This window comes from Microcaecilia unicolor, chromosome 7, assembly GCF_901765095.1.
Source record: "Microcaecilia unicolor chromosome 7, aMicUni1.1, whole genome shotgun sequence".
In the NCBI taxonomy this organism is placed as follows: domain Eukaryota; kingdom Metazoa; phylum Chordata; class Amphibia; order Gymnophiona; family Siphonopidae; genus Microcaecilia; species Microcaecilia unicolor.
Genome location: NC_044037.1, coordinates 167176510 through 167192779, shown reverse-complemented (window position 1 = coordinate 167192779; position 16270 = coordinate 167176510). Strand labels below are relative to the sequence as shown.

The window sequence follows — 16270 nt, the reverse complement described above, 5'->3', positions numbered from 1 at the left end:
AAGGCGCAGATTAAGAGGGAGTATGAAAACAAGATAGCATTAGATGCAAAAAAACACAGTAAAAATTTTTTCGGTATATTAAAAGCAGGAAGCCGGCAAAAGAATCGGTTGGGCCACTGGATGACCGAGGGGTAAAAGGGGCGATCAAGGAAGACAAAGACGTAGCGGAGAGACTGAATGAATTCTTTGCTTCGGTCTTCACCGAGGAAGATTTGGGTGGGATACCGGTGTCGGAAATGGTATTTCAAGCGGACGAGTCGGAGAAACTTACTGACTTCACAGTAAACCTGGAGGACGTAATGGGGCAGTTCGGCAAACTGAAGAGTAGCAAATCTCCTGGACCGGATGGTATTCATCCTAGAGTACTGATAGAACTGAAAAACGAGCTTGCGGAGCTACTGCTAGTGATATGCAACTTATCCTTAAAATCGAGCGTGGTACCGGAAGATTGGAGGGTGGCCAATGTAACGCCCATTTTTTTAAAAGGCTCCAGGGGAGATCTGGGAAATTATAGACCGGTGAGTCTGACGTCGGTGCCGGGGAAAATGGTAGAGGCTATTATCAAAAACAAAATTACAGAGCACATCCGAGGACATGGATTACTGAGACCAAGTCAGCATGGCTTTTGTGTGGGGAAATCTTGCCTGACCAATTTACTTCAATTCTTTGAAGGAGTGAACAAACATGTGGACAAAGGGGAGTCAGTTGATATTGTGTATCTGGATTTTCAAAAGGCGTTTGACAAGGTACCTCATGAAAGGCTACAGAGGAAATTGGAGGGTCATGGGATAGGAGGAAATGTCCTATTGTGGATTAAAAACTGGTTGAAGGATAGGAAACAGAGAGTGGGGTTAAATGGGCAGTATTCACAATGGAGAAGGGTAGTTAGTGGGGTTCCTCAGGGGTCCGTGCTAGGACCGCTGCTTTTTAATATATTTATAAATGATTTAGAGATGGGAGTAACTAGCAAGGTAATTAAATTTGCTGATGACACAAAGAGGCATATTTTCAAAGCACTTAGCCTTCCAAAGTTCCATAGAAACCTATGGAACTTTGGAAGGCTAAGTGCTTTGAAAATATGCCTCATAGTTATTCAAAGTCGTTAAATCGCGACAGGATTGTGAAAAATTACAAGAGGACCTTACGAGACTGGGCGGCTAAATGGCAGATGATGTTTAATGTGAGCAAATGCAAGGTGATGCATGTGGGAAAAAAGAACCCGAATTATAGCTACGTCATGCAAGGTTCCACGTTAGGAGTTACGGACCAAGAAAGGGATCTGGGTGTCGTCGTCGATAACACACTGAAACCTTCTGCTCAGTGTGCTGCTGCGGCTAAGAAAGCGAATAGAATGTTGGGTATTATCAGGAAAGGTATGGAAAACAGGTGTGAGGATGTTATAATGCCGTTGTATCGCTCCATGGTGCGACCGCACCTTGAGTATTGTGTTCAATTCTGGTCTCCGCATCTCAAGAAAGATATAGTAGAATTGGAAAAGGTGCAGCGAAGGGCGACTAAAATGATAGCGGGGATGGGACGACTTCCCTATGAAGAAAGACTAAGGAGGCTAGGGCTATACAGCTTGGAGAAGAGACGGCTGAGGGGAGACATGATAGAGGTATATAAAATAATGAGTGGAGTGGAACAGGTGGATGTGAAGCGTCTGTTCACACTTTCCAAAAATACTAGGACTAGGGGGGCATGCGATGAAACTACAGTGTAGTAAATTTAAAACAAATCGGAGAAAATTTTTCTTCACCCAACGTGTAATTAAACTCTGGAATTCGTTGCCGGAGAAAGTGGTGAAGGCGGTTAGCTTAGCAGAGTTTAAAAGGGGTTGGACGGTTTCCTAAAGGACAAGTCCATAAACCGCTACTAAACGGACTTGGAAAACTCCAAAATTCCAGGAATAACATGTATAGAATGTTTGTACGTTTGGGAAGCTTGCCAGGTGCCCTTGGCCTGGATTGGCCGCTGTCGTGGACAGGATGCTGGGCTCGATGGACCCTTGGTCTTTTCCCAGTATGGCATTACTTATGTACTTATGTTTTAAACTGTATAAGGTAATATGAGAGTAATTCTTTCAGATACATATTAAGAATATAGGTAATTCTATACATTGGTGCCTAGGTGTATGCATCACTTACATGCATCATAGGTACCATTAATTGGTAATTATATACAAATGTACACTTAGGCATTATCTTATAGCCTAACTCCTATACCACATAACTGCAGAGGGAGCATATACAAGGATGGAGGGGGGCAGGCCATTGGCATGTTTTCAAGCGACATGCATAACTAAGAGAATACTATCAATGCATCTTTCGTCGCATGTGGGTACACCCATTTACACCTGCCATTGACATTGCATAAATGATCACACCTAAACTTAGGTGTGCCCATGCATGCTAATCTTGTTAGTATTCTATGTTATCTTGGCGCACACATGCAGTTATAGAATAGGTGCTCAACATCGACACATCTAAATGAAGGGGTGACAATTTATAGGGTTGCCTCCATAGCAATTGAAAGATAATATGTACCTCTTACAGTAATAAATGTACAATCAACACTAGGAATATATAGCCACAAAAAATTTTTTTTAAAATGTTTCCTTGTTGTAAACGTTTATTACGGTAAACTTAGCTGGCAACAGAATGTTTCAAAAAAGGTGACAAAGAAAGCAAGGCCACTGTCAAAATCAAACTGTTTTACACATACGATATTTCCCAGCAAATCACAAAGCTGTACTTCAAGTGATGATTGTAGGTGAATGGTCAAAATGAGAATGTCTGTATAGCCTTGCTGTATTTATTGTAGCAAAAGAAATCTTAAGTGTCCGTTGCATTTTCTTTTGTTTTCCACCAATGCAAAGGGCAGCTTGAGTGCTGCCAGAAGACTTGAAGCAGCTGCCATTTGCTATTTTATAGCAGAAAATACAGTCAGACAGCAGCAGTGTATCAAAAATCATAATTGCTCACCACCTGTTGGGAATGTGTCAGCTTCATGCTAAGTTAAGCAGCATGTCGGGGAAACTCCTGTCCACTTGCCTTTTCTTCACTGGTAGCATCCCAAAGAAGCATCAGCGTCCCATCCAAAGCAGTCATGCTTCATTAAAGTACTTTATCTCACACTGTGCCTCTCTTGCTATGAAATTCAAAATGCCAAAACCAACAAACAAGATGTGCCCATAAAAATTATTGAAAAACTGGCTTCAAAAACTGAGCAAATGAATCGGGGATGGAAAGAGAATTGCTTTCAGGCAGCCAGCTTGTAAGCACACCAGTGCCCCCCTCCCCCCCCCCCCCCCCCCCCCCCCCCCAGTAAGGGCACACTCTCTCTTTGAAAATTAGGTATAAGGGTAGTATGTGCTGACTTTGTATCTAAGCCAACTTTATGAAAATTTCCTCATTTTAAAGTGTTTACAAGTTATTTATAAATTTTACATAAAACAGAACTGCTATAGTTTTGTTGTAACATAGTAGCATAGTAAATGACGACAGATAAAGACCTGTACGGTCTATCCAGTCTGCCCAAGATAAACTCATTTTACATAGTATGTGATACTTTATATGTATACCCGAGTTTGATTTGTCCTTGCCTTTCTCAGGGCACAGACCGTAGAAGTCTGCCCAGCAATGTTCTTGTACTAAGTTCTGAAGCTAACGTTGAAGCTCCTGAAAATTTACACTTCAGCCCATTCTTTTCTATTCAGTCACAATCAGGGCATAGACCATAGAAGTCTGGCCAGCGCTGTTTTTGTACTAAGTTCTGAAGCTAACATCGAAGCCCCTTACAATTTACACTCCAGCCCATCCTTATCCAGTCACGATCAGGGCATAGACCGTAGAAGTCTGGCCAGCTCCCATTTTGTTTCACAGTTTCTGGTGTCGCCACCCAATCTCTGCTAAGATTCCGTGGAACCATTCCTTCTAAACAGGATTCCTTTGTGCTTATCCCACACATGTTTGAATTCCATTACCATTTTCATCTCCACCACCTTGTAGTTTAATAATGTATTTATTTTTGTGCATAGAAAGGAACATATAATAAATTTAGTCTAGGTTTGGTCTTTTGAGTTGCAGAAAATTTCAAAGCATTTTGTGATCTTTAAGCAAATCACTACATAAATCTCAGATCTTTATGTTAAGACAGAAGTAAGAAATATTATTCACATCTAATAATGCAATGAATTTGAATAGAATTTGCAATCATCTTATTTATTTATTTATTTGTTGCATTTGTATCCCACATTTTCCCACCTATTTGCAGGCTCAATGTGGCTTACATTATGCCGTAATAGGGATCGCCATTTCCGGAGTGATAAATACAAAGTGTTATTGCATTAAAGTTCATAAGTGACAGAATAGATTAAGCATTCAAGTATAAAGAGTTCATTTCCAGAATAAGAACTAAAGTGGAATTGCATTCATGATCCTTAGTGACAGGGTGAATGAAGCAGTCAAGTGTAGAGAGTTCGGTTTTGTCCAGATCCGATATACATTTCATTATTTAGTATTTAGGTTGGGTCATTGTGGTATGCCTTTTTGAACAGGTTGGTTTTTAGTGATTTTCGGAAGTTTGTTAGGTCATGTATTGTTTTTTATGGCGTTATCACGTACCTTAATAAATTTTCTTTCCAACAGATAATCCTCAAAGATAATTTTTAGAGAAGATATTCTGGGGAGCAATGCTTGACTTGATGTGTAATAGTTTTACATTTCTTTCTGGATATTTATTTCATTTAGTGTGTATGTGTGTGTGTTTCTGTCTCAGCATTTCCTATATGTTCTGTGTTCTATAGAAAGGCTTTGTATTTTGTAGGTGAAAATTATGCTCCTGACACTGGCCTGCTGAGTCAGTCAGTTCCCACTGCTAAAACCTCTAGGACAGCATATTTACCAGTGATGCAAAACAGTGTAAGGTAGTTATCAAGACTTGGCCTTTATTTACCGTTCCTTGGGAGGATAAAATCTTTTTTTTTCTTTTCCTTATCAGGAAAGGAATTAATATCTAGAAAAGCGTCTTTCTATGCATATGTCTGTTTCCTTCTTTTGGTAATGTTCACCTTAGACCCCAAAACTTCAGCTGTTCCTCTTGCTGTCACATACACAAAGATAGTGAAATATAAGGATTTATATGCAACTTTAAAGATGTATTTATTTATTTATTTATTTATTTATTTATTTATTTGTAGCATTTTTATCCCACATTTTCCTACCAACTTGCAGGCTCAATGTGGCTTACATTTGCCGTAATGGCGGTTGCCATTTCCGGGTAACAGAATTACAAATGGTATTGCGTTAAGGTGCATACATACATGGTAACATACATGGAACAGATCATGATATATATATATATATATATATATATACACCATGTGCATACATACATGGTAAAGAAGAATACATTATGGTATTGCATGAAGGTTCCTGAGTAGTAAATTGGTATGAAGTTAGTCCAATAAAAAAGGCATCATCTTTTTTTCTTTTCTATGTATTGATTTATTTCTATTTATTACATTTTCTCCTTGAATGTTTGTTTTAAGCTTTCTATTAACTCACGCTAATCATGCATTGCTAAAGACAAAAGGGCTTATCATGACATTGCAGTTGTCTCAGGATGAGAGCAACTTCTGTTAAATTTTATACTGATTTATTGTAAATGATATTCTGATTTTCATACATGTATGCTTTGAAAATAATTGGAGGAACAGAAGGCAAATTAAAAACCTTGAGTTTTAGGATCTCAGCTGTAATGCTGCTGTACTTATTCCATGGCCTCAATAGATTTTCACCAGTCCAGGTTTACAGTACTAATATATTCTGGTCCTTTTAAGTCTTTTAAACTTAAGACATGGGCAAGATTGTGTTGTGTTAAGATAGGATTTGGAAAACCAGGTTATCACCCCCCCCAAAAAAAAAAAAAATAAATAAAAAGTATACAGCATTGATCAAGTTGGTTCTCTCATCCACCTAACAAAAGGTAAAACTGATAAGAACAGAAAATTCAGATTTGGTAATAAGTATTGGAAGCGTAGTCCCTATTAAATATTGAGAACTACATCCATTTAGGTTTCATATAGAATGTGACTTTCTATATTTTAACACTTATTCTTAGAACAGACTATAATATTAACATTTTCTTGTTTCACTTTCAAAAATCTTCGTTTTTATTTCCTGAGAATTTATCAGTGTTTGCTAAATTTCTGATAAACACTAATAAAACAATTGAGAATTATGGGGGGGGGGGGGGGCAGGATGAAATGGAGTGAGTAAGGCAAAAGTTGATGCTGGGGTGTTCAGGCGGATGACTAAATATTACAGGTATGAGGGGTGGGGCAGAGGGTGAACCCAGGCCAAATTACAATTTTTTTTTTTTTTTTTGGGGGGGGAGTAAAATTAAAGCACATTTACTCGTACAAAGGAAGAATGGAAATCCATTCAATCTACACTTTTTCTTGTAAAATTAGAAATTTAAAAGTAAAAAATCAGCTCAAATTGAAAATGAGTTATTATCAGAGAATAGTTGATCTTACAAAAGAAACACTTAGATGGGGAACATGTATTCTGGAGTACACTAGCCTTCCAATGCATATCAGTCTAAAACAAAAACACTGTTTCCAAAATTAATAGAACAAAAAATTGCACCAAGAATTTATATAGGTGTTTATACTGGAAGTTTATACTGGAGGAGTGGCCTAGTGGTTATGGTGGTGGACTTTGGTCCTGGGGAACTGAGGAACTGAGTTTGATTCCCACTTCAGGCACAGGCAGCTCCTTGTGACTCTGGGCAAGTCACTTAAGTGCGGGGTACAAATGTAACAAAAAAATAAAATAAAATAAATGTTTATAGGTTTCCTCTCTGTGACTAATGTTATACATTATAGTCTTGCTGAAAATTTTGAAAAACTGCAGTTTTCTTATGCTCTATGGACACTCAAATTCTAAAGCAGGAGTTTGTAAAGCTAGTCCTTGAGGATTGCCAACAAGCTCATTTTAAGGGTGTGTGCAATGAATATTCATCAAGTATATTTGCATACACTTGATCCAAGAAACCATAATGTGCATGGTTTGGCTCTGAAGTTGGGTATCCCTGTAGTTCTTCTCTGGTGTATTCATACATATGATCATTCTTCCATTCTTGGGGACACAACTTTCCTCTTTTCATGTTTTCCTGAAGGATTTCTGGCTGCCATTGCAATGCCTTATGGCTAACCAGTTGGTAGGATTGTTCTGTTTTTTCTGACACACCATAAAAGCTTCTTAAAGTTAAGTTGACAGAGGGAATTTAGAGAAAAATTACAGGTGGTATAATTCCCCAGAGTTTAATTATTTTAGTTTATATGCTGGGTCCAGTTTTCTATTCAAGATCCCAAAATTGTGCCCATTACTCTATGAATTGTAGCGTGCCAAAGATGGTCTCAGCTGGGTTTTGGATCAAAACAGTATTTTTTAAAATAATTAAAAGCAGGCTCCATTTAAGGTTAAAAAAAAAAGTCTAGAGTTTTTCAGGGTGGTATTAAGGCATTATTGTCAAGTCAATATTCTTTACATATATATATTTTAAACGGCATTTTTTTAATGAGAAAGTTAGAAAGAGCTGTTAACTTGTGGAGTAAGAATTGAAAACTCACATGTATTGGTTTTTCGTTTGTTGCTTCCATGTCTTAGTCACTACTGTTAAACTGTCAGGTTTATAATCTGAAATTTAATTTGAATCAGTCAATTAACATTGTTTAAACTGTGTGTTTTAGTAGTTAAACTTGTTATGGATGGAAGCATCTGTATTGTTTTCCAATGAACTGAAGATCTCATTGTGAAAACCTGAACAGAATCAAACTCCTGAAGCACATAACAGCTTGGCATCAGAATAATTTCACAGTATCTCAGTTTTGTGGTTGGAATCTAAAACACATGGTTTTCAAAAAGGGCTCTTCTTAAAACTCCCTTAACTAATGCAATTTGACTTCAGAAGTGCATGAGTAATTCCCTGTTTCTCTAACCTGTGAAATCTATACAAGTTAAATAATGTGGTGAGGATGCAAGACTGGAAGTAAGGAAAACACCCCAATGGACAAAAAACAGCAGGAATAGAAAAGCTTAAAAATATTACCTAGACAGCAGACATCTGAGTTATAAAGAACAGTCCCTGCTATTAAAATGGAAACAATCACCTTACAGGAGAAGGAGCTTCATAAGAACATAAGAATAACCATATTTGGCTCTAGTAGCCTCTTTCACTTCTCCCTTTAACCATGCAGGCTGAAGTTTGTTCTTTATGCCACCTTTATTAATACGTGGAATGCATCTGGTCCGAGCTTCTAAAATGTAATTTTTGAACAATGTCCATGCCAGATTTAAAGTCGTAACCTTTGCAGCTCAACATTTTAGCTTTTTTTTTAAACCATCTTCCTCATTTTAACATAGTTACCCTTTCGAAATTTAAATGCTGCTATAATAGATTTCCTTAGTGACTGCACTCCAGTTATCAAGTAAAATTTGATTGATATGATCACTATTTCCCAGCTGACTCAACACCATTACCTCTTGTACTAAGTCCTGAACTCCAGTAAGGACTATATCTAAAGTAGCTCCCTCTCTTGTCGGTTCTTGGAACAGTTGCTCCAAGAAGCAGTCATTTATTGCGTCTAGGAATTTTACCTCCCTGCCACTCCTTGATGCGGCATTTAACCAGTCAATACTGGGGTAATTGAAATCACCCATCTTTCTATATAATAATTTGTCCATCTGCGTCCCTGGGTGGCTGGCTGGGTTTGTAACAGCATGCAAATGAGCTTATGTCAGCTTGCCTCCAGCATTCCCTTCTCTCTCAGTGTCCCGCCCTCGCGGAACATGAAATGATGTCAGAGGAGGGCAGGGCACTGAGAGGGAAAGACAGGGAAGGCTGGAGGTGACGCGAGCCGAGCCTGCTGCTTTCACTGCCGCCGCTGCGACCTAAGGTAAAATGAACGTTGTAAAGGCAGGGTGGCAGGAAGGAAAAGAGGGCTGTTCTGGGAGACGAGGGTGGACAGGTGAGGGCCCGGGTTGATCTCGACCTTGGGTGCATAAAAGGAGGGCAGGTGGGGACTGGGCGAGTCACTGGACATGGAGGGGAGGAGAGGGGAGGGCAGAGGAGAATCGCTGGACATGGAGGGCATGGGAGAGAGGAGAAATCGCTTAGACAACAGTGACTGGACATGGATGGGAGGGGAGGGGGGCAGAGGAGAATCACCGGACATGGATGGGAGGGGAGAATTGCTGGACATGGAGGGGAGTGCAGGGGAGAGAGGTGAAATTGCTTAGATGAGTTACCGGACATGGATGGGATGGGATGGGATGGGAGGGCAGAGGAGAATCGCTGGACATGGGTGGGAGGGGAGGACAGGGGAGAGAGGAGAAATTGCTTAGATGACAGTCACTGGACATGGAGGGGAGGGGGCAGAGGAGAATCACCGGACATGGATGGGATGGGAGGGCAGAGGAAAATCGCCGGACATGGATGGGATGGGAGGGGAGAATCGCTGGACATGGAGGGGAGGGCAGGGAGAGAGGAGAAATCGCTTAGACGATGGCCTTCCTAGTGCCCGTTTCATTGTTCACGAAACATGCTTTTCTGCTTGTTATTTATACTGTTGCCAAATTTGCTAGCTTTTCTCATTTCTGTTAACATATCTTCTATCTGTCTGATTGTTCTGGCCTGGCAGATGGTAGTATAGCCCCATGCCTATATTCTTTCCCTTCACACATGGAGTTTTTATCTAGAAGGATTCCACATTGCTGTATGTTTCATGCTGAAATTTTATTTTGTTTGACTCATCTCCCTCTAACATACAGTGAAACCCCCCCCCTCCAATTTGATCCACCCTATCATTGTGATATGCTGTACCCTGTTAGCACAGTGTCCCATTGATTGTCCTCCTTCCAACATGTTTCTGAGATACCTGTTATATCTACCTCTTCATTTAGTGCTAACTCTCCTATGTTAGGGGCCCTTTTACTAAGCCACAGTAGGGTTACTGTGTGCCAAATTGACTCCACCACTGGGGTAGCGTGGGCGAATGGAGGTAGTTCTGAAGTTAGCTCGTGCAGCTTCCCATCGTAGAAAATAATTTTCTCTCTTCTGCTGGGGGGGGGGGGTCCCCAGCAGCAATCAGTAGCGCTTGAGCCCTTACTGCCTTCTAAATAGGTGGTATTAAGGACTCAGTCAGTAAATAGCCACATACTAATTTTAATATTAGTTCACGGCCATTTACTGTCCCATTCTAAAAAGCCCTTTTTCCTGCTGTGGTAAAAAAAAAAATAGACCATTTTCACGTGCCAGAACTAGCTCAGTTCACTTTTTACCATAGCTTAGTAAAAGGGCCCCTCAATTTTTTAGGCTTCTAGCATTTATATACAGAGACTTGTGTGTGTTTTTTCCTTGCATCTGCAAGCTTCTTAGAAGTTGGCAGGGATAATCTGCAACCTTTGCTCTGTTCTACCCTTAAATACTCCTTGCTTTCTTTCACTTTTGTTGATACCTGTGTTGGTATTCCCTAAGGGATCCTTTTACTAAAGGGTTGCTGTGCAGCAACCCAGAATTACCGTTGTCCCAACGCATGCCATTTCTGGCACTAGCAGAATATTTCTGCAGGAGGTTAACCAATGGTAATCAGACAGCGTTGTGCGCTGCCCGGTTAGCGCGGAGCACTTACCGCCACCTCAGTGGTGATGGTAAGTGCTCCTCCCTGAAATGGCTGTGCAGCAAGTACAAACTTATTGGCGGCCATTTCATGTTTTGACCTTTTTTCCTGCTGTGGTAAAAGGGACCCTGGTGTGAGGCAAAAATGGACGCTGCCGCCAGCTCAGGGCCCCTTTTACTGCAGCTTAGTAAAAGGGCCCCTAAATGTTCTGTTATAATAGTGTCCTTCAAAGATATCTCACTCTGAACCTTGCACTCCTGAGCAACTGTTGGCTTCCTCCCCCCTTCTAATTTAAAAGCTGCTCTATCTCCTTTTTAAATGTTGGTGCCAGCAGCCTAGTGCAGATGATAATTCTCTCACAGATTGATTATTGCAGTGTTCTGTATGCTGGTATACATCAACAACTATTGAACAGATTACAACTGTTACAGAACACTGCAGCCAGATTGATATTTGGTTGCAAGAAACATGACCATGTGTCACCTATTTTGAGAGAACTTCATTGGTTGCCAGTGAAAGCACGGGTGGAATTTAAAGTGGCCTGTTCAGTTTATAAGATTTTTTTTCAGGTGATTGCCCACTTTCTCATAGTCAGCTATTAACTTACACTTCTAATATAATGACAGTTCAATCTACCTCTTTTTAAGATTGGGTTTTCCATCGGTTAAAAATGTGCAATATAAAAGTATACATGATAGTTTATCGATCTTGTAAGATTTGGAATATTATTCCTGTCTTTATTCATATTATTCCATATCAGTTAAAAGTTCAGGAAGGCTTTGAAGTCCTATTTGTTTGATAGCTAAAACCGCTTTGATTCCTTGATTGATTTAAGCGATATACAAGCAACGGAATGGAAAGTTCCATCCCAGTTAAGGTGGAGTCCATCCTTTTCGAATAGCCTGCCAGAATGTTGCCCAGTTCCTAACAAATCTAAGTCCCTCATCCCTGCACCATTATCTCATCCATGCGTTGAAATTTCGTAACTCTGCCTGCCTCTTGAGTCCTGCGTATAGAATGAAGAACACTTCTAAAAATGCTACACTGGAGGTTCCAGATTTTAGCTTTCTACCTAAGAGCCTAAATTTGGCTTCTAGAACCTCCCTTCCACATTTTCCTATGTCATTGGTACCCACATGTACCAAGATAGCCGACTTCTCCCCAGCACTTTCTAAAATCTTAATGGGTGGCAATAAGTGCTCCCCCAGAAATGGTCACCCGACAAGTGCGAACTTACTGCATAGCCATTTCTTTTTTCCACCTTTTTACCCGCTGTTACAAAAGGGGACTCTGCGTGGCAAAAATTCAAGCTGTCGCTAGCTCAGGACCCTTTTTACCTCAACTTAGTAAAAGAGGCCCACTGTTTTTCATCATTTCGCTCTTCTCTTACCTCCCCAAACCACTGTGAAATTAAAAAAAAATATATAAGATTTTAAATGTAACTGAAAAAACTTTCAGAAACTGGTACTACAAGTAGAGGTGGAGAAAGAACTTCACCATGGTAGATACCATCAGCCACACTGCTCTACAGATGTTTCATTGCAACTCTTGTGGGCTGTGGTTTGGGAACTTCTGCTATAAAAGATGGTATTTTCCTGCAGCTATGGAGAAAAACATGGTGTTTTTCAATTCAAGGATATTACCTTGAATGATAACCTTCTTTCTTTCTCCATTTCCAAGATAAATATGGACTTATTTTTTCCCCTTATTTTTATTTTTTGTTAGGTATAGGCAATTGAGAGCTGCTTGGGACAAAGCACAAATGCTTTGCTTAACCAAGAATATCTGCCTAGATATTATACATATCCTCAACACAACCCTTGACTTGGGTAATTTTGCTTCTAGATTGTATAAGGAAATATGTTAATTCTAGGATGACTACTCTTTATAATATTTGGTCACTTGAACTAAACTTCCCTATGACTGATGATTGGTGGTCTTGGTTTTGGACCAAAATAGACCACTTGTCTGGGCTTCAGTTTTGCAAATTGAACTTTTTTTTGTACATAAAGCTTTGTGGACGCCACTTAAGCATCAGAAAGTTAATTCTACTCTCTCTAATTTATGTTGATCTTGCAATAAAGGCATTGGTATGCTAGGACACATGTGTTTTCCTTTCCGTAATCTCAACAAGTGTTAGAGGGAGATATATTCCAGAATCGGTCTCATTATCTCAGTAGACTTCCCCGTGACCTTCAAGCAAGTTGTTTTCAGATCCCTTACACTTACTGATATTGTACCTGGCTCTAATAAGAAATTAATGGATGATATAATCGCTGTTGTTATTAAAACAGGTTTTTTTTATTGGAAACATAATAATAAAGTAAATTTTAATGTTTGGTGGACAAATTCATCTCCTGTCATCAAATGATAATGGCTGAGCATAGAGGATGGATGGCTTAGTTTCAGAGGCTTTGGGCCCTTTGATTAATTACTGTGATTCTATATAATGTCATGTTATTTGTACTCCAGAATTACAGGTATATCTACTATAAATGTAGTGCTTTACTGTATTATTGTCACTTTTTTTTAATATTGTGTTGAATGTAGATTTTTGAGAAGTTAAATAAAAAGATTGAAATGTAAAAGAAAAGATGGTGGTTATTGTCCTCTCATGTACAGTACTTCAGGATATAATTTTGTTTTCCATTGGTTAACTTATTTCTCATTGTAGCCTGACTATGGTTTTGTTCATAATATAGGATGGTCGTCTACGGATAAATGACCAGCTGATTGCAGTGAATGGGGAGTCTCTATTAGGAAAGTCAAACTTTGAAGCTATGGAAACCCTTCGGCGATCCATGTCTATGGAAGGAAATATCCGTGGTATGATCCAGTTGGTTATTTTCAGGAGGTTGGATAGACAGACAGAGGTAACTCAAGACACTTAATAAAGTTGTTTTAAAAATTCTCAACATATGTTTCAAGGACTGTGACTGTTATAAAGTTGAGTAGGGGTATACATGTCAAGGGCCCCCTTATTTCTGAAAAAGGAGGAACAAAAATATTCAAAAACATAAAGCTAAAAATATATAAGAATCATATATAAAGATAATAAAATGTACTTAAATAGAAAAATACAAAAATTACAAAAGATTACAGTACCTGTTCAAATCATACAAGATAAATCTTTTACAAATGAGACCACTGATTATAAACACGGTACACATATCAATAAAAAGGCAGAGGAGGGTTAAACCAAAATACATCAGTGTTGTTCTCAACAATCTGGCATAATAAAAACCTGGCATAATAAAGAAAGTGCTGTAAATGTAAATAAACAAGCAGAAATACCATAGGTGTATATACGGTACTGCATAAAACTCATTGTGCATAAGAATCTGCAAAAGCACGGCCTCAGATCAAAAATGGCTCCCTGGCAGGAAACCAAGGGCTCAGCTCAAAACAACTTTAATGTTTCAGGGACCCTTTTACTAAGCCGCGTAGGTGCTTATGCGCACACAGCTACCACGTGGCCCGTGTGGTAATTTCATTTTTTTACGTGCGTCCGCTGCGCATGCCAGAAAATATATTTTATATTCTGGCGCACGGCGAAAATTGGGCGGTAACTCCGACTTGATGCATGTAGATGATTACTGCATGGTTAACGTGAAAGACCTTTCTGCTAAGTCAATGGCTGGCGGTAAGGTCTCAGACCCAAAATTGATGCGCGCCAATTTTTTTTTTATTTGTACCCCCGCACTTTCATGGCAGGCTCAATGCGGCTTAGGTACTTATTTGTACATGGGGCAATGGAGGGTTAAGTGACTTACCCAGAGTCACTAGGAGCTGCCTGTGCCTGCAGTGGGAATCAAACCCAGTTCCCCAGGACTAAAGTCCACCACTCTAACCACTAGGCCACTCCTCCACATACATTTTCTGCAAACATTTTTAAAAAGGCATTTTTTACAGGCACACTGAAAAATGGATCTGCGCCCGCCAACACTACCACAGCCCATTTTTCAGCGCACCTTAGTAAAAGGACCCCCCCCCCAGTTTCTTTAGTACTTGCTTTCTGCAAACGTTTCTGCTCTATAGGCAAAGCAACTTATTTCCTCTTCCACTGACTTGTCACAAATTAATGCAATGCTGTAAAAGCAAGGTCTCAGCTTAAAACTTTTTCAACGGTTCCCTCGCTGCACAAGTGGGATCCCAAATCCAAAAATTATGGTTCCCTTGCATAGAACCGGGGTCTCGAAAATAAATAAATTGCATGAAAGCATGGTCTCAAATCAAAAAACAGTTCCCTCGCTGGAAAAGCGGAGTCCTAGATCCAAAAATGGATGCAGAGGTTCAAATCACAAACAGGAAGAGAAGCCACACACTTCTTCACGGCGGCCAAGACAAAGCTGGGCCCGGGGCAAACAATCTTAAGGGCTTCCTTCACTCCCTCCTCCTGCGCCCCTTTCCCATGCAGTGAGGCACAGATGGAAGTTGTGTTTTATGGATCTGATATGAACTCTGAGATTTCTGTTATCTTTGCTTGATGGAGCCTCAACGTGGCATGGGCTGCAGACAGTTCACCTGCTCCAGGGCATTCTCAGACTCCATCGGGTGGGGATGGCAGAAATCTCAGTTCAGATCCACAACTTGTTTGTGTACTCACTACTCAGTAAAGTTCAGTATGATCAGGAAATGGAAAATCATTATCTTACAAAAATTATGCTTTGTCTCCTGTGTTGTGTCCTGGCCGGGACTCGGAGAGTGACTCGGGAGACAGCTGGATTATCACCTGCAGTGCAGCCACACGCTGTTACAATCAGCTGGATATGGATTTGAGCAGCCGCAGGAGCCAGGAGGAAGTACGTCATGGTCACAGGGCCCGGCCACGTGCCAGAGAGGCAGGAAGGAAGGATGACGCCAGACAAGGAGGACCTGCAACAGCGGTGCTGGGTTAAAGCAATAATGCAGCACAGGAAGGAAACCAATGAATTGCAGGCAGGCCTTGTGCCAAACCGGCAATTTTGTATTTCCAATTTCGGCAGCACAGTGCCAGGCCCCTTTGAGGCTGGGCCCAGGTAATTTTGGCCCCCATCCCCCCCCCCCCCCCCCCCCCGGCTCGCTGATCCTGCACTTCTTAACATGGATGAGGGGTGCATGAAGGAATATCAGCTGCACTTCAAGGTTCCCTTGCGGAGAAGCATGATCTCAGATCAAAAACATGGCTTTCTTTCAGTGTGTGAAGTGGAAGACAGGAAGGGAAGCTGTTTTCTTCTTAATGGCAACGCGATGATGTCACAGGGGAGTGTCTGTCAGATATGCCAGATGGTTGGATTAGCAAAGTTTGGACAATCAAGACTGTACTATACTATTAAGTATATCTTAGTGAGCATAAATTAATAAACTTAGATTATGTGTCTGGTCTAAAAACTAAATTCTAAAACCATACCCGAGGATCATTAAATCAAATCAGAGCGATGTAAGTGCTTAGCAATGCAAATTTGCCAATCCTATATACATAAATAAAAATAAATTATTTATAATATGTGCAGCTTCTATACATATTATAATGTGTAGCAAAAAAGGGTAAAATAATGGAAGGGGGAAGAGATGAAGAAGGATGCAAATAAAAATTGATAATAA

General features: G+C 40.1%; 1 protein-coding gene across 2 annotated transcripts in view; it reads left to right on the top strand.

Moving 5' to 3' along the window:
• PARD3B (par-3 family cell polarity regulator beta) overlaps nt 1–16270 on the top strand; it is a 2175158-nt gene that overhangs the window by 1067892 nt on the left and 1090996 nt on the right. For both annotated transcript variants that reach the window (XM_030209894.1, XM_030209893.1), the window contains exon 12: nt 13390–13560. In XM_030209894.1, coding sequence (XP_030065754.1) covers nt 13390–13560 — 171 coding nt within the window. The remainder of the gene's footprint in view (nt 1–13389; nt 13561–16270) is intronic.